The 18,771-nt window shown below is 51.7% G+C and overlaps 1 protein-coding gene across 25 annotated transcripts in view; it reads right to left on the reverse strand.

Moving 5' to 3' along the window:
• Window positions 1–18,771, reverse strand: part of MICAL3 (microtubule associated monooxygenase, calponin and LIM domain containing 3) — a 175,206-nt gene that overhangs the window by 62,320 nt on the left and 94,115 nt on the right. For 16 of the 25 annotated variants that reach the window (XR_009543243.1, XR_009543242.1, XR_009543244.1 and 13 more), the window contains 9 exons: window positions 17,887–17,999; window positions 17,735–17,797; window positions 17,116–17,289; window positions 15,666–15,749; window positions 12,725–12,823; window positions 11,013–11,069; window positions 8,849–8,956; window positions 6,474–6,581; window positions 5,814–6,000 (listed from right to left, as the gene is read on the reverse strand). Coding sequence is in view for 20 of the 25 variants with exons in the window: in XM_060164477.1 (XP_060020460.1) it covers window positions 5,814–6,000; window positions 6,474–6,581; window positions 8,849–8,956; window positions 11,013–11,069; window positions 12,725–12,823; window positions 15,666–15,749; window positions 17,116–17,289; window positions 17,735–17,797; window positions 17,887–17,999 (993 nt within the window). In the remaining 5 variants the exon portion in view is untranslated. The other 9 variants (XM_060164488.1, XM_060164497.1, XR_009543245.1 and 6 more) reach the window with 8 other exon arrangements.

Here is an 18,771-nt window from a genome sequence, read left to right on the forward strand (position 1 = left end):
ACACTAACATGTATAAAATGGATAGCTAATAAGAACCTGCTGTATAAAAAATAAATAAAATAAAATTCAAAATAAAATAAAATAAAGTTATTATAGGGACTTCCCTGGTGACCCACTGGTAAAGAATCTGCCTTCCAATTCAGGGGGCACAGGTTCGATTCCTTGCTGGGGAACTAAGATCCCACAGCCGCAGGGCAACTAAGCCCGCATGCCACAACTACTGAGCCCATGTGCCCTGGAGCCCGCAGGCCACAACTAGAGAGAAGCCCACACACCACAACGAAGAGCCCATGTGCCGCAATGAAAGATCCCGCACGCTTCAATGAAGATCCTGCATCTCGCAACTAAGACCCAACGCAGCCAAAAATAAATAAAATAAATAAAAAAATAAATCTTTGAAAAAAATTGTTATTAAAAAAAATATATCTTGCACACCACAAAAAAGGTCCCAAACTATGGGTTAATCTTCAAAATATATATGGAACTCATATAACCCAATAGCAAAGAACCTAACAACCTGATTAAAAAATGAGCAGGGGAACTGAAGAGTTTCCCAAAACAGACATACAAATGGCCAACATATAGATGAAAAGGGGCTCAACATCACTAGTCATAAGGGAAATGCAAATCAAAACCACAGGATATCACCACATACCAGAAAGAATGCCTACTGTCAAAAAGACAAGAGGTAACAAGCGTTGGAGAGGGTGTGGAGAAAAGGGAACCCTCATGCACTGTTGGTGGGAATGTAAATTGGTGCAGCCACTATGGAGAACAGTATGGAGGTTCCTCAAAAAATTAAAAATAGAACTACCATATGATCCAGGAATTCCATTTCTGGGTATTTATCTGAAGAAAACAAAAACACTAATTATAATAAAAGATATATGCACCCCCATGTTCATAGCAGCATTATTTACAATGGCCAAGATACAAGAACAACCCAAGCTTCCATCCACGGATGGATATATATATATAATATATATATACATACACATATGTATACACAATGGAATATTAATTCAGCCATGAGCAAGGAGGAAATCCTGCTATATGACAACCTGGATGGACCTTCAGGGCATTGTGTTAAGTGAAATAAGTCAGACAGAGAAAGACAAATACTGTATATCACCTACATGTGGAATCTAAAAAAGACAAACTCCGAGAAACAGAGAGTAGAATGGTGGCCAGTAGGGGTGGGGGGAGGGGAAATGAGGAGATATTGGCCAAGGAGTAGGGACTTCCAATTATAAGATTAACAAGTTTGGGGATCTAACGCACAGCATGGTGATCAAAGCAAATAATACTGCGTCATATACCTGAATGTTGCTTAAAGAGTGGGTCTTAAATGTTCTCACCACAGAAAAGAGTAACTATGTGATGGCACGGAGGTGGTAACACTGTGGTTTTAGCCTAGGTTACACTGTGGTGGTAATAACTTTACAAATAAATGTGTCAAATCAACGGGCAGTACACATAAACCAATGTGTCAATTATATCTCAAAAAAAAAGTCAAGGAGATAAATGAATGGCATTCTTCTTCCCTTCTCCTGGTGATCCGATTACATCTCTCTCTCTCTTTTTCCCTCAAAGTAACTGACTTCTGTTCTCCTTTTACGGGTACTTCTCCCCCTCCCAACACTGCATAAATCTTTTAGAAAGAGAGTTTGTGGACTTTCATAATTTCAAATAATATTCATATAGATAGTATATTTTCTGAAATAAGAGTTTCCCACTAGCTCCTGGCACGTAATCAGAACTCAGAGAACCACACCTCCTGTCAGGGGCACTTGAGAGCAAAGGACTATCAACCCCACTGCTTATCTCTCTAAAAGGGGAGTTGAGTCGTGGGTTATTTTTAGCAGCTTGGACACAATCTCCTTCTACAATCTGTAATAAACCATTTCACTTTTGCGAATTTTGGCCAAGATAAAATGTAATTAGGACAAGACAAAAGTATTGGTGCTTGGATCACACACTACTTTTTGCCTGTCTTGTGTCTCATTCTTTAAGGAACACTCCTCCCTCCTCCACATGACTCTGATGGGGCTGCCAACTACGTGGCCTGACATTACCCAGCACAGACGTGGATAAATGACCCAGATAGGTCAATCAGAATATCCCCTTTCCCTCCAGCCCACCCCAGGACACGGTGCTCTAGGATCTGGCATGTGGCTAAGTTAGGCTAACAGATTCTTAGGGATGGGGAGAGAGAAGGGGCAGCCCTGCTATCTGCAAGAAAGATGTCAATCTTATGCATAAACTTTAATCTGATCTGGGTTTCCATTACTTTCAACCAAGAGTCTTATTTATTGTAGTATCAGAAAACTACAACCTAACTACAAAACTACAGTTAGGTTCATTCCTTTCTTCTATTTTTCCTCCATTAATTTGCTTTTTTTCTAGTAAAAGAATTCTAGATTTAAAAATACAACTCAATAGACTGACCTACCAGGGAATCCTCATTGAATTGTTACGGTATCCTAAATTAATAAAGTAAAGAGGTTTAGGTTTCAAAAACGAGTCCCATGAGCCTGACCAAAAGGTAAAAAGAGAATTCCAAACCCTTGTTTTCTCTACGAATGCAGCACAACCTGAGGGGAGGAACACACACACTGAAACCAGAGCTCAGTGCAGGCACCATCCCAGCCACTCAGTGGTACGTGACCCTCTCAGCACGCGTTTCCTCATGTAGAGCATGAAGACCACACCGTCTCGTGGGGTGAGAGCCATCAATGAGACATCATCACATGTCCTGCACTGTAGCTGCTCGATTAATGCACCTCAAACCCCTTCCCAAACCCAACTTGGTGATACTTTTTGCTTCTTACGTTAATAACAAAAAGGGCTGATTTTCATCTAACATTTGCCATGTGCCAAATACTGTAAGTGCTTTACAACTATTGACTCATTTAATCCTCAAAACCCAGTGAGGCACAGAAAGGCTAAGCCACGCTAGCGAGTCTCGGACAGGACTTGAACATCGGACGCCTGGCTCTTCACAATGGTGCCCATCTCAATCAGCAAGTATGGCCACGCTAACGTCACAAAGCAACCACAAAGCATGGTTGATCCCGTCAAGTCACTGATTTTAGATGGTCTAAGTAAATTCAGGAACCTCGGAATGACTGAAGATGGAACTGGAGAAAACAGACAGCTAAGAGGCGAGCCTGAGGCAGACGGGCCACAGATTCCTTCCCCCAGCAACTCCAGGTCAGAGCCGTCAGGACAGGTCAGAGCCAGAGATGTTCTGGTCAGGAGGCAGAGGAGCCCTGCCGCCTCTCCGGGGAAAGAACGTGTGGCGACAGGAGGCTGCCCCGTGAGGGTGGGAGGGGCGCACTCCAGCAGAGGACACAGCGAGCGCACGCATGTCAGTGCAACGGAGAAGCGAGCAGCTCGCAGGGGACAGGCAGAAGCAGGGGGCCGGGGGCAAGCTGGGAGGACGCACGGAGCTCTCAGCCCCGGGGACCGCGGGTCCACCTGTGCCACAGGGGTTGTCAGGGTGAACAGTGGGAGGCCAGGAAGATCTGCTTGTCTCTTTAAGATTCCCTGGGCTGCCCTGTGGGAGCAGACACAGGGCAGTGGCGGGGGAGCAGCGGGCTCGTCACTCCCGAGGGCGGCCCTTCAGACCTCCTCAGTGGACGGTGTGTGTTTTCTCTCCTCGAGAGGACAGGAAAGACGTGACAGACACACTTTGATTTAGAGTCCTTGTCTTAAGAGGTGGCAGCAGGCAAATAAGCTAGTCTGTGGCAACAGAAAGACTCCATCCTTTTAAAGGGGCTGAAGGGACAAGGGTAAAACCTGGACGCCTCTCTCAAGTGAGTGAGTCCCCACTGACCAGGCCGGAGTGGCCATGGGCCAGAAGCGCTAACCCCAGGACGTCTGACCTGGGGGACCTCAGAGGTCACTTACTGCTGTGTGGACCTGGACAAGTAACTTACAGCTTCTCTGAACTCAGTTTCCTGATGTGTAAAATTACAGCAATAAAGTTAGCTACCTTCCGGTGGTCATGAGGATGAAATGTCACAATATGTTGTTAAGGGCCCGGCACGGGCTGGGTTAACCCCCTCTCTCCGGAGCCACAATCCCTGCCCTTTTCTCTCTCACCTGAGGCTCTTCCATTAGATTTCTGAACCTCATGAGGCTAAACCCTCAGGACCCCTAAGATTCCCTCCTTTCCCAAGTCCAGCTGTCACTGAGGAGGGCGGAGCTGAGGGAAAGGTTCACCTGCGCTGAAGTCTGGGGAGCTGGTCAGGCCCGCTGTCAGGAAGGCCGTGCCTAAGCACGTGGGCCTGCTCGTCCGGCCCCCACACCATGGTCACTCCCCCGGGCTCCGCTGCCCTCTCGCTGGGCACACCGGCTCCTCCGCCCCTCTGCTGAGCCCTCGCCCACCATGCTCCAGAGTCCACGGCAGGATGGCTAGGTAGTTCCTGACCCTCCTGAGCTTCCCAGACTCCTCCTCCTCTGTACTTCACAAAGTTACAGTCTGCACTACGCACCGTCGCCCTTGGTCACTCCCTTACGCTGCCGGATCATTCCATCAGGACGGCCCCTCTTACACCATCTATGCCCTCAGGAGAATGTGGCAAAGGTGTGGCGCACAATCTATGGGCAAAAATACTCGTGGATCGATTCGCTGGACCTGAAGGGATCTTTCTAGGCAGACCTCGCGGACAGTTAGAAACACTGCGTGGGCTCCATCTGCCAACCCCATCCGGGGAGAGCAAAGGCACTATCCAAAGACCAGGTGTGTGGGAATACTGATACCTGACAGTATGGACAATTGTCTCACCTCTTCCCTCGCTGGCTGGTGCTCTTCACTAACGTAACAAGAGGACCAGGTGCCACAACAGTAGAGTCAGCTTTTCTCAGGTCACCACTCAGCTCTTCTGGCCGCTCCTTGCTCTCTAGTCGAAGAGCCTGGAGGACTGTCTCCTCACCGCAGGGGGCATCCCTCTCCCGTGTGACATCCCCTGACAGTCTCCTCAGTCAGTGCAAGGGACCTGAGGATTTATTTCCCCCTTCTGTTAATCTGGGTCTTTTCATTATTGTTGAATCAGTAAGATGGCCTCTCATAAGGTCCCTTCTGCTTCCTGTAGGAAGGGGCGTAGGAATCACTGATGTCTCCGGTGACCTTTTCCAATTAACCCCAAAGGGTTTTCAGGCGGCAGACACGCCTCTCCATCAGGCTTTGTTACCTGTCTGCATAATTCTCCACCTTCTGCCTTATCAAGGTCATTCCACTATAAAACCAACAAATATCACGAAAGGCCAGGGCTTGAACAGCACAGTAACCAGACTGAGGCCTGGGCAACATGCTCTCAATTCACCAGAGATGCTGATACGAGAGAGCACAGGTGACACTGGGCATAACTCAGGCACCTTCAGGAAGCCAAGGTCTGAGACCAGTGGCAGCGGATACAGTTTCAATGTGCTGTCACTGACCTTAGGCAAGAAATGTGGCTTCTATAAGCCTGTGATTCTTCTTCTCTAAAGCGAACACAAAAAAGACTTACTCTCCTCAGGTCCCTTTTATCTTAAGATCCCCACCGTGAGGTACGACAGCAGGTGTCTGTGAAGCCAGGGAAACGATTTAGGTAAACGCATGCCCTTCTCATCACCATGGTCACTGAGTCATCTATGATACAGCTTGGTGACTCTGCAGAAATATTTATAAGAAAGAGTCTGGGAGAAAACACAGACTACAGGGGGGTGGATGGGAAGGCTCAGGAGAGGCAGAAAAGAGAGCATCAGTGTAAGAACGCAGCGGGGGCCCTTGAGTCTGGGTGCGGCCTCCAGCGCGGGGGACTCACCGTCCTCGAGGGCGTATGCGTAGGCCGAGAGGCGCAGGGTGGTGGCGCAGTACTCGCACTTGAAGCAGCTCCGGTGGAAGAACTTGCCCTCGGCGCTCAGGCGCTCCATCACGTAGACCCGCTTCCGGCAGAAGTAGCAGGTGTCGCTGCCTCCCAAGTTCTGTGGGAACTCCTTCTTCATAGAGCCCTGGGGGTGGGGGGTGGGGGGACACGCATCAGGCGAGGCCTCCCGGCCCCTCCCCAGGGCGCACAACCCTCCCTACGCGGTTCTGCCTGGGGACGGGAGCCGCGCACCACCACAGGCCGGTGCCTCCAGTGCCCACGCAGCACTTGGCACTGCGTCTGTTCTACACGATTTCATAACAAGCAAACCAAATCCTCTTAACGGATTCTGATCTGAAGGTGTTCCCGTGGTTCTCCATGGACACAGGCCCTGGACTCTAGAGCAATCACTTTAGAGATACTGAGTATGCTGTTCACACAACATTCTAAACAACGGTTTCAGTCCTAGAAGTTCAGTTATAAAATTCAGACAACCTCAAAAAATAATTACCACATGGCACGCAGCAGCCATATATGCCACTGAGCTACTTAGAACAAAGCAGGCTTGTTTACCAGAGCTGTCTTATCTAGACAGACAGTGCCCTTAGTGTATCTTACCAGTTCCTTCTTGTCTAGAAGGGTTTTAGGCTGTTCTTTCCTTTGAAGCTGATTGGCTATCTGCTCAGCCAATGAGCTCACTCCGCCCGTGTACATCTTTATATACTTCTATTGGTTGGAGATTGTTAAACGACCAGAAAGAAGGGAAATGAGAAGGAAAAAAATAAATAAATTAAGAAGACAGGGGAAAAAAATCTTCGAAAGGTATAAAATGAATACAAGGTGCAGCAACAAACATGCCAACACAGTGCCCACGAGCAGGGGACTAGGTGTCAGTGTCCACACACCGGTGTCAGCACAGGCGGGAGCGATGGCCACAGAGACAGTGAAATTCAGGAAGGAGAACCTGGTCTCTCATGTCCCTCTGGACGAAGTGCGGGGGATGTGGAGGCGGGACGACAAGATGGATGCAAACAGAGTGAGAAGGGCCTACCACCCAGCGGCTCAGATTACACACAGAGAACCTCAAAGAACCTAAGAGAACACCTCACTTAAGGCAGCGGGCACCAGACTGAAGGCACATCCCAGGGCCTGGGAGAGGACCTGGGGAGTTATTTCCTCATTTAGAAAGAAAGTAAGGCCGACTCTCCATCTGGGTAACGGATGCCAACAGCCCAGTGTCACCGGGGATGACAGCCGTCTTCACTATGACCTCCTTCGCTCAGGGCCCCTGTCCTGTGCACCAGAGGCCCCCGGGCTTTACCAGGAAGAACTCTTCTCTGCCCGTTCTCCCCATGGAGACTTCTGTGTTCCCCTGAGCCCTGAGACCAAGCCTTCCGGACCAGCTGGGGCACTGCTGACACGGCTGCTGTGGAAGCCAGAAAGTGTTTCTAGTCCAGGAGGGGTTATATCTTTATACGTTGAAACAAGATAAAAGAAAAAAAATCCAACCACCTCAATCCTCTTTCTAGCAATGTTGAAAAAGCAGCAGGAGAAAACTATAAATTTCAATGGCAAACCTTCCTGTGGGAGCCCAGCTTTGAGCTCGTCCTGTGCGGACGGCCCAGACACCCAGTGTGTATGACACGCCTCTCAGCAGCTGTGTGCCCGCCGGGTCTGAGGAGCCCTCACTCTAATTCCAAATCCAAAACATGCCGGGAGCAGTTGTGCTGGGGATGCCAACAACCCCATCAGGAAACGGTCTGAACACACGAAACCGTGTGTAAGAGAATCACCAGCCTGAGCAACGGCATGTCCTGGGCGGGGCAGGGACAAACCAGAGGAATGCCCTAGGGGGAAACTGACCCGGTGTAAATACAAGCACGACAGCAGCACAAATGAGCAAACGATTCTCCAAGGTTCAGCTGGAACTGAGGAGTCAATTATATTTTCAATTTAAAATAAGGCGATTTCCAAAGGATAGTGCCATCTGCTCGTTAACTCCACAGCTTATACCCATCTGTGGTCGAGAAACACAAGTGGCTCTTAGACCTAAGCCTTCTTTGGATTAGAAACATTAGGGAAGCTTAAGCCTGGAACAGACAGGAACCCAGGCACAGCCAAGCTGAGCATCGAACAGCTGACGCCAGGGAGTAGGAAACTGCAGCAGATGAGTGGGAGCGTGGACCAGATGCCAAGTCTGAGGCTGGGACACTGGGCAAGCCCAGGGTCCTCCCTGTTCAGCCAGGACCCTGCTCTCCCATCAGAACCAGCACTCTCAGCAATTATAGCCCAGGGCTGCTAGTGCAAAGGCATCTGTCAACTTCAGTTCTCAGCGATGTGACAGTACTGACGAGCACACCCCTAAGAGAGGTGGAGACTCGAGTCCTATTTGTTTCTGGCATGAAAAGCAGATGGTTTTCCTCTCCCCACTCTTAAGAAACAGTCGAAAGGTAGTACTCTCTGGACTTATACTGTGGCCACCACACATGCGTATCATTCTCTACAGTCTGCTACCAGCTCAAGAACAGGAAACAAACAGAAAGGACAAAAGCCCCTGCAATCTCTCTGTAAACTCGTCCACAGTTGGGTCAGTTCCATCATAGGAAACAGCAGAGCTCTTCCTTAAGAGATTACAAGTCAAGAGGCACCCAGAATACTGTGTACCCACCACTCTCTTTAAGAGATTTAATTACACAATAGTTCATATTTTATAACACATTAATAGGAAGAGGTCTGGAGTTAAAAAAAGCTAATGGCTACAAAGTGCTTTCTCATTATTTGATACAGTTGGACTATAATGAAAATGGGTTGACTGGGACAGAATTTGCTGCAGTGAAGCTAGCAGCCTCCTTAACTCAGGTGGACGCCTACCGACCTCACATGCATGACGGACACACACAACTGGATTCCTAAGGAGACAGGCTGCCGTTCGTGTGGGTGAAGAAAGTGCAGGCTGAAGAGGACGAGCCTGGCCAAGCCCTGGGCCCCGCTACCTGTCGGAGGAAGTCAGAGGAGGGAGAGGCAGGGCGGCTGGCGGAGCGGAGGCTTAGAGAAAGCTCCCACTGGTCGACAAAAAATCGACGAGAAGGCTCAGGCTCTGGCTATAAAATATAAGACGGAGAAAAAAATCAAAGGAAACGTTAAGTTAAAAGTTACACGCTGACCTGAACACAAGGAACACAGACCCTTTATCTGGATGACAAATGCAGTAAAGAAACGCTCTTAGTTCCAGAAGCATCAGTGGCTCATTCCAGGCTCCCACTGTGCCTCACACTCACAGCCACACCCGCACTGGAACACGGCCCCCCAGGAAACCTTGTCTGCACCCCTGCTCTCAAGTGCACAGTGCTGCCAGCCAGCAGGCAGCGTCCTATTCACACGTCCTGTGTGCCCTGCAGAGCCCCTCACGGCCTGGGCTGGAATTTCTCTTGAGCACAAGGAGATTCCACCGGCTCGTCACTCTGCTGGCCTTAAGAGGAGCAGACAGGAGACGACAGCTCTGGAGCAAAGCTCGCTTTCTCCATAAAACCCAGGAAAGGGGCCCCTCCTCCTCCTCCTGGTGGGGCTCAGATACAGAGCTTGCCCCGGAGCTGGCCCCAACCCTCTGCAGACTGCATGCAGCACGTGGAGCAAAAGTGGGCCCAGCAGCCAGGCACTGTCCGGTCCCCAAGCCAGGAGGGGCTGCGAGCTTGGCGAGCAGTAACCGCTTCGCTGCCTGCAGGTTCGGGCTGAGATACCTGCGGGCCGCAGGGAAAAAGCACCCCTCGGCCTTCAGCTCGCACTAACTTCAAAGCTTCAGGCGTGTCACGGGTGATGGGGGGGTGTCACCAGCCTCTGCTCCAGAGGCTCAGAGAGAAACTCCCTGGACGGCAGCGAGCAGGCAAGCGCACAGCTGGACTGGTGGGCGGTAGAGGGAGAGTCCGGGAAGGAACAAAAACAGTGACCCCCCAGGAGTACCTGGATTGGAACCCTGCACCGAAGACCCTGGAGACCAGCCCACCGGGGAAATGAAGGAAAACTCCCGCCAACCCTGCTGCTTCCTGAGCTCCAAATCCCACCTGTCCTCGGTGCCCTGCAGCCCCAACTTCTACCAGCTTCCCCATTCAATCTCTCTTTCCTCCACCTACTTCCCTCCGCTCCCCACTGAGACCCTGTTTCATCCAAGACCATCAGCACCTCCTCAGGTAGGCATTCCCCAAAACGGAGGGCATTGCCCTGTGCAGTCAAAGTGCCTAGCTTTCTTCTTGACAGGAACCAGCCTGGGAAGAAGGAAGAAAGGCTGGGCACAGGCAGTGAAGCTGTGGGTGACACGGGTGACATGGAAAGGCCCCCCTCCCCCACCCCGGGCCTGCTTCCTGCCTGGCAACTGGTAGGAAGACAGTGCTACCACTACTTTCCTAATGGGTCCAGGAGGGAACCAGACTTACTGCTCAGCCATGAGGGCATTTCTCAGAGAGCAAAGGCAGAGGGGGAGGCAAAAATAAGAGGAGAGGGCCCATGTGAAATGAACAATTAGAGATGATTCTTCATTCTGGCTGCAGAGCTACACCCACTCAGGCCTCCATTTAAGGGTAACAATAACAACCAAAAAAGTTTCATAGTCAGCAGGTTTTGAGATGAGCATCTCTGCAACTCGTCAGATCATACGATGGCCAGGTGTGCTCAGGCATCTCCCTACTAGCGTCTCGAACAGATACCACTTTTCATTATGGACCCTGTCTTGTCATCACCTTCCTTCCCCGCCCCGTCCTCTTCACACCTGAAGAATCCCCATGCTCTAAGAGCTTTGGCTTTCTCAGCATTTCTGCGTCAGGATCCCGGAAGTAGCCAAGCAAGCGCCTCCTGCTTACTGACCTCGACCCTTCCCCAGAAGCCAAAGGTGCATATCTGGGAGTGGGAAGGGGGCGCAGGGAGGGGAAGAGGCCGCTCACAGGGCACAAACTCTCAGGGTTCCTATCTGGTCTGACGCTGAGTGGATGGATGTTCCACCGTGAATGCTATTTGCAAGGGTCATCACTGTAAGCGAAAAGAGTCCCGGCTCTTGGCTCGGTGACCAGAGTGTGGAAAAAGCAAGGAGAGGGGCCACGCCTGCGCCCCCACCCCAGCGTGCCGCATCTGTGTGGCTGCCAGCACCCCATGCCACAGTCGTGCTTTTACCCTCTCGTGGTGGGGACTCTGCTTGCCACGGCTGTCAGCATCAAGATCGCTGTACGTCTGTTGGCAACAAAATAGAAACTTAAGCTCCATCCAAATGCTCTATCTGGACCTACTAAGTGACAGCCCCAGAAAGTGAGAGCTCATTTCAACACATAACCTGTTGTCTACTGGTCCCCAACCCCAAGTAACCACAGTCCCGTCTACATCAAATCCTGTGACCCAAGGGCAGCTCTGCAGAGCTGTTCTCCCACCTGGCCTCCAACGAGGTCAGCTACGTGGATAAATAAGGAACTACGGTTAGTACACAGGTGGAACAAACATATTTCTTTCACACAGCGGCACGTGATCAGAGGCATTCAACGGAAGGCTAACAGGAGAGGCAGGTTAGGAGGGTGAAGCTTCCACACCAAGGCATTAGAGGCGACAACAGCCCACGGGAGACTCCAAGAGCGCACAGCACTAAGGGGCGAGGGGAGCACAGAAGCTGCACCCAAGAGGCTGGGGACCGTGACCCAGGCCCACGCCGCCTCCGCTGCCCTGAGGAAACCACTAACACAGTGACGTGGGGTTGGGCCGTCTAGGCCCCTAGTCACTCTCTGGATAGCCCAGCACTCACCGTATGGCCCTGCCCTGCTGCAAGAACTGACCCGGAGCTCCCGACGTGGCCACTCTGTTGTCCAGAGCCCGTGAGCGCGCAGTGTCCGCGGGCAGGACGAGGCCGGGGCTCGGGCTCCAGAGTCACACCACTTGGGTTCAGCTCCTAGCTCTCTGCTCACTGTGTGACTTCGCACAACTACTTGGCCCCCCTAGCCTGCACCACGGTCTCCTCATCTGTAAAAGGTGAGGATAACAGGACCTGCCTCGTAGGCTTATTGTGAGAACAGACCAAGATGACACAGGAAAAGCACTGAGAACACTGCCTGAGTCAGAGGAAATGCCCCACGTTGGTTCTTGGGCAGAGACAGGGCCCAGGGTGGTCACTACCCTACAAGGGTTCAGCGTCCAGACCCAGGGACATCGGCTGGGCCCCTGCATATCAGACACATTATGGGATCACCTTCTAAATAGGCTACCATAGCTGAGAAAATGTCTTTCCATAGATCCTACCTTCAAAATCAGTGTTTTACTTTATAGGGACATACAACACAAGTGAAAAAAGCCGTTCTATAAACGCACTTCATACGAGCGTGCTGGCCGCAAAGCACGTGGGGTTAACTCGCCTTGAAGCACTTCTCCAGTGGTCTGCCTGGACAGTGAGTGGGGCGGACGGAAAGGGCAGCTGTTTGTTGGCAAAAGCTGGATAAGCAAGAGGCAGGGCTCTCAAAATCAGAAGGAGCCAAACTCACAGAGTGGAGCCCTATAAAAAGCTTCCCAACATTCACCTTAACAGTATCTCCTTGGGCAGCAAGACAAAAATGGCTGATTTCAATGGGGTTACATAAAAATGCTCTCCAGGGCTTCTGGACCTCGCATCTGGGTCAAGTACAGTTTAAATTTTAGTTTGTGGCTGCACAGTTGTAGTCCTGTGATGCGGGACTAGATTAAACTACCCAGGGTTTGAACGGACGATGTGCTATCCTGAGGCCCACCAGCAAAGGTCGTTTCGCCAGTAAGTCATCACTGAAATGAGGGGATCCTGACGTGGTCTCTCCCCTGGCCACCCACACAGGCAGGCAGGCACACAGGACAGCGGAGCATGCAGAGGGGGTCACCTGCTGGTCGCCACGTGCCCGACAGGGAGGCGGAGTAGGGGGAGGAGAGAGAGTGATCACTTTTTTGGGGCAGGTCCGAGAATGCTCCTTTTCCTGTCGCTTTTACGCCAATAGACACAAACAGAGAGAACACAGGTGAAATGGTGGCCACGTTGAGGCTGGGTCTGGAAGGACTGAAGGCATTTGCCAAAAGCATCCCAGAGGCCCTTCCCCACCCATCCATCCTCAGCACAAACTGGCGTGTTCAGGCAGGGGCCTGTCCCGCCTGTCGTGGCCTCGGGGCAGAGGCGCTCTGTCTGCAGATCCCAGAGTCATCTCTGCAGCCACTGCGGGGTCAGGACTTGCACAGCAGCACTTTCTAAATGCCAGGGACCAGGGCATATTCTTCTCTGCTGGCTTATCAGGGAGGCTGGGGGGTAAAAGGGGCTCAGTTACAAGTAGAGAGAAGGGCACACAGACTCCCGTTACGGGGGGAGCGTGGCGACTGCTGCCCACAGCGGGGGCGCCCGGGCAGCTGCAGCAGCAGACCAGCACCTCCTGGGCCACCCACGCCCACGTCCTGCCACTGCTTCCCCCTGCTCAGTCCCCTCACTCACACGCGGAAGGTTCTGGGAGACGACCACAGAAATACAAGAACGAACAGGAAACAGGGTATAAAATTAACACCTTTCGCTAACTGACACCACACAATGTCTGTGGATCACTTTCCCACGGTGTCCGCTTCCTGTGAACCTGTCTCTGATTGACAGAACCCTGCAGTGCTAAAGGAACCACCAGATTCCCGAGTCAGAGGAAGCCTCAGGTTCCTCACGTCCAGAGCTACCGTGTGAGGCGGCTCCCAGCAAAGCCTGGAGGGGAAGAGACCATAGAACCCACTCCTCTGTCTGTTCCCACACCACTGACCATCTACAGCCAAACCAAGGCTGCTTAACCGCAGAATTCGCCTGCAGGACCCATTTCTGAGATCAGAAGGGGATGAGGTGGGGAGGGAAGAGCCGGGTGACGCCACAGGAAGGTGACGAGAAGCGAGCATCCCCACACTCTTCCTCACCACTGTGCTCGCCACAGCCGCCTGCCTCAGTTGGAGCCGCTTCCAGGGGAACAGCAAGTGAGTCACAGGAAGGCACGCCGTCAGCCCCCAGGGCGCACCCCTGGACTTCCTGTGCCCCTGGACTGGTGCGTCAACTGGCGTGGCCCTCCAGTGCTCTGTCTTTCAGGGGATAAATGGGCAAAGCAAGGCTCATAACGCCATCCCTGACTTAGCACTGGGGATAAGTCGTTTGTGAACACATCTCAGGAGGACGTGAGAGCTGTGTGACACGGGTCCTCTCACAGCCCAGCACATTACAATTCCGCTCTACACATAGGATCTAACGGGGTCCAGCTACCCGGCTGCTGCTCCTGACCGGCATCTCCGGTACCCCTTCCCCAGACCAGGCTTCACTTCAAGGGTCTGTTCGGCCTGGAGAGCCTGGCGGTACATACTCAACGCCACCAACCGTGATCACAAATCACCTGGGTGCGTCAGGCAGCACCCGCACAGGCTGGAGGCTCCCAGCCGTTGCAGCAACAGGAGAAGCAGGGCTCTGGGCACCCCTGCAGCCCAGCACCCAGCGGAAGCCAAGCCCATCTTCCACGGGACGGAGGCAGCAGTGGCGGTCGAGCCAGCCCCTCGGGTCCCTGACCCGGGCTTCCTGGGATGCCCACCCAGAGCCACTCCAGGACGTGCCACTCAGAGTCACCTCTTCACCCACCAACTGTGCTTCCCTGTCTCAGTCCACCTCCGTGACTAGTGTAAGAACCTGGGAATGTAGTGCAGAGTTCACCTTCCCCTTTAGTAATACTCAATTCAAGACTGACCTTCAAATCATACCTTCCACCTAGACTTCAAAGGTCTACCCTAGGCAAAGGGTAAGTAAGGAAAATAGAAGTGAATTTCTAATGAGTTTTCCTCAGAAGACCTCCCCTCCCCAAGCATGGGGAGAGAGGCAGCTTGGCTTCATGGTGACTTTGGACGCTGCTCCCAAGCTTCCACCTCAGCCTCACGGGCCCTGCCTTAACGTGCATATTATCAAAAGAAAAGTCAGAAAGAAACATTCTGCCCTAAGCGTAATTCAACTCAAATCTAACTCACCACTCCCCAGCACCTCCCAGCACAGGAGGGAATCAGGGTCAGCCCCTCTGACTGCTCAGAACCCCAGTCCTCAGCGATTCCAAACCAAGAGACAGCAAACCCAGGCCGCACTCAGGGCTGTGACATGGGGGGAACAGAGCAGAGGCCTCCCATCACTCTGGCGGGTTTCCTGTTCCCCGCCAGGCGCCAGCCCCTCTTTCTTTCCGCCCCACTCTATACTATGTAGGAGAAGCAGCTTTACAGGAGATCTTGCAGAAACTTTAGTGAAAATTTCCAAAAAGAGTATTTTAAATGTGGACAAAACACTGCGAAAACGCCCATGATCATCTCTGTCCATGATCTGAAACAAGGAAAAAACCAGTTTGAGACTATTTCTTGGGTAACATTTTCCTGTTTAACACGAGAAGACCACTGCCCCGAGCCCCAAGCTCTAGAAACTCGGGATTGTCCTCCAGGGGTCACGCGGATGCATTTCAGCCAAAGGTCAACTTGGGACAAAGGTTATAACAGCAAAACCCCAAAGGCTAAGTACCTGAACACAGGTACCACATAACTTCAGCTAGTTTCAACACCAATATAACAGCCCACCCTTTTCACGGGTTTCCCAAATCCCAAGGAGTTAAACAAGTCATGCAATACTATCAGTAGTGTCTGTTAAACCTTCCCCCAGAGTCGCCACTCAAATGAGCACAGAGATCCCTACCCCGTGACCTAGGGCTCTACAGTGCAGGCCCCACCCGGCTGGCTCGGAGGAGGAGCAGGTGGGAAGGCCCAGCACCCATTCTGGTCCCTGGGCAGTTCCTTTACCTGTTTCCACTGGGGGGCGGGAGCAGGGCGACCCTGCTCAGGCAGGCAGCAGGACGGCTGGCTGAGCCCACGCTCTTGTGTCGGCTGTGACACACAGGCCAAGTATTGGATAGGGGACAGGACACGGAGACAAAAAAAAAAAAAAAAAAAAAAGCATTAAGGTAGCAGACACAAAAATGGTTCTCCCGGAGGATAGACACTCATCTAAGAACTGAAGGAGGGTGCACAGAATTAGTTCTAGGAAGTTACACTTACAAAGGAAAATCCTCCCTCCCCAACTCGGGCGAAGCCAAATGCAAAAGAAAAGACAAACAGAAACTGTAATTCTGATTATCCTTTTCCCAAGCTCAATGCTCTGAGCCTAAACCACTAATTCTGGCTTGGAAAATGAATCTTTCCACTCAAAACGAGTGGGGACACACTTCCTCTAGTGGAGAGCACCCCAGCCTTGCTGAGGAGGATGGAACCTGGGCTGCTACGGCCGCCCGGCAGCCTCACACGTTCACAATCGAGCCTGCACGCTCTCTGTGGGCCTCGGCACGAACGCCTGGAGCGTGAGGATCTAACCAAGCACTAGACGTGGGAAGAAGTCAGTGATGGGGTCGGCCTGGTCCCTGGTCCACAGGAACAAGGGCTGGCGCACGTGGCGAAGATGAAGAGGTGCTCCCCGCACACGGAGTTTTAGAAGAAATGTTCATTGTGGATCTCACAATGCCTTTACCTCCTCTTGTGAGAAGCCTTAGTGACTTTTAGACAAGCAAGAGGAGAGACGAGACCTAACAGACATGGCAGTCCAGCCCTCGGCAGGACTTGGGGAGTGAGGGCAGTCCACGGAGAACCTTTACAGTGCTCACACTCGTGACCTAGTTCAAGGACAGTTAGGAAAACCATGTGCAACACACAAGACTGTCTACCTCTCTGCCCTTCATCAAAGATGAGAAACAACTAAACATCCAGCACCAGAGGAAGAGTTAAGAAAAGCATGGAGCACACACTTTGGAAGAGGCTTATAGAGTTTGGAACATGGAAATACGCCCAAAGTTACATGAAGAAAGCAGAACAGGAAAGTGTACGTTAAGAATGACCTCAACCATGAAAACAAGAATGCACTAAAAAAAGACCACAAAGAAACATGGCAAAATATTAACAGAATTATAGGGGCCTTAATTACACTTTCCAGTATTTTCCTCAATAAGCAGGTACCTCTTATATTACTTACGTATGCATGTACGTGAACACACACCTACGTACACAGACCTGGACACCCCGTTTTAAAGATCCTCAGGTGGGCCTGGCTGGTAAGGACAGGAACCCTCGTCCCTGCCCCACGCAGACGCCAGTCTCGAGCCCTGAGCCCTCAGGACCGGGAAGTTCCCCGTCTCACTCACTAACCCCCCTTTCCTCTGTGGCCAGCCCAGGTCCGGGCGGGCGAGGTGTGAGCCGGGCTTACCTGTCTCCTCACGCCCGTGGACTGCGCGGGCGCGTTCTCCTCAAACTTGGCCAGCAGCTGGGTCGCCATGTACTTCACCTTGTTCTGGTTGCCAAGGGCCACATCCACCCTCCGGTCGCTCAGTGTGCTCACCAGCGTAGGCCTTCCTCCTCTGTAGCCCCGGGGTGCGTCCTCCTGGTGAACAGGGGTATCAAGAGCCAGCCTCGGTTAGAGGAGCCCCTGCCCACACCCCAGGGCCTGGCACAGCGGCTGGTCCCTGCTTTAGGTCGAGCTCAGTGGCTCTCCTCAAGGTTCAAATCTCAAGATGGCCTCGGGCCCAGGGGCAGTATGAAGAGGTACTCGGGCTCTTGCTGGTGTGGTCACATCCCAGGAAAGCTGCTGCCCTTCGCCACATATGGGATTCCAAAGAGACAGGAAGGCCCAGAGCACATGTGTGCGTTCCCTGGATGCTCTCCAAAAAATTACACAAAGGCAAAAGGCCACAGAAAGCATCTGTGCACAACAATTCTCACAAAGAGTGAACTGAAAAGATCCAGCAATACCGATTTGGGAATTAAGCGTTTCAGCCAAGGAGGGCAATTCAGTACAATCTTTCTGGCAAATTCCAGATATTTCTCACCTCTTCCGACTGGCTGGTCTTTCTCCTCTTCCCAGCACCATCCAAGTCCTTTTCCTTTTTGTCCTGCACCAAGAGCAAAGGGAAACCGCATTCCTCTAGTCACTGCACTGTACCATTAGTTCTGCAGCTGGAGGAAAAACCCTTCCACTTACCTTGGGAGAGCGCTTCCGAGAAATGGTCTGCCCCAGCTTGCTCAGGAAGGAGATAGGGGATTTAGTGCTGGCTACCAGGACGGCCCTCTCCTCAGCATTCAGGTCCAAGGCGTCTGTGGGCAGAAACCAGCAGTGTCCAAGGACAGCCCTGAGGGTGCCTCCTTGCAGGAGGCTCTCGGAACCTCAGGAAGCTCTGAGGGTTCGTGCACTCTGAACCCCACAGGGAAAATGCACACGGAGCCCTGGACGCTGGGCCTTCTCTTCTCCATCCATACAAACAAAACCAACGCTTGCCCCAATCCACTTCAGTCACAAAAACCTCCACTTTTGCTTTTCAGACGCTGCAATCTGCTTGCTGATTACAACAGAGTGCCGAAGCCTCACTTCAAGATGAAAAGTTCAGGTCGGGAGAGAAAGGGAGGGGCATCGGCGGGGAGGAGACGGGACTCGGGTCATGGGTTCAGGGTGTGCTTGTTGATGTCAGAGTTGTGCATGTCTGTTGTAAGAACTGCATCTCTAATGAGAGAAAGCCACAGATGTCTACAAGTACATGGGCCAGAAGCACTGGAGAATGGTACCTAAACTCTGTGGGTTCCAATGTTTTATTAGTAACAATAGTAATGTTGAAATAATAATTGAAACTAATAATACATTGCTAACATTTGTTTAAGTGCTTCCATTCGCCAAACACTCTTCTTAGCGTACTACAATCTAGCCATGTACATATTATCCCCACTTTACAGATGGGGAAACTGAGGCACGGGGAAGTTTAGTGACTTTAGGTGGAGGCAATGGGATGTAAACCAGGTCAGGTACCATGGTCAACACTTGTAAGCATCATGATGCTTACTCAGTCTGTTTTCTGACAGCCTGAGGGCCAAGGGA

The sequence above is a fragment of the Lagenorhynchus albirostris genome, chromosome 11 (assembly GCF_949774975.1).
Source record: "Lagenorhynchus albirostris chromosome 11, mLagAlb1.1, whole genome shotgun sequence".
NCBI classification, from domain to species: domain Eukaryota; kingdom Metazoa; phylum Chordata; class Mammalia; order Artiodactyla; family Delphinidae; genus Lagenorhynchus; species Lagenorhynchus albirostris.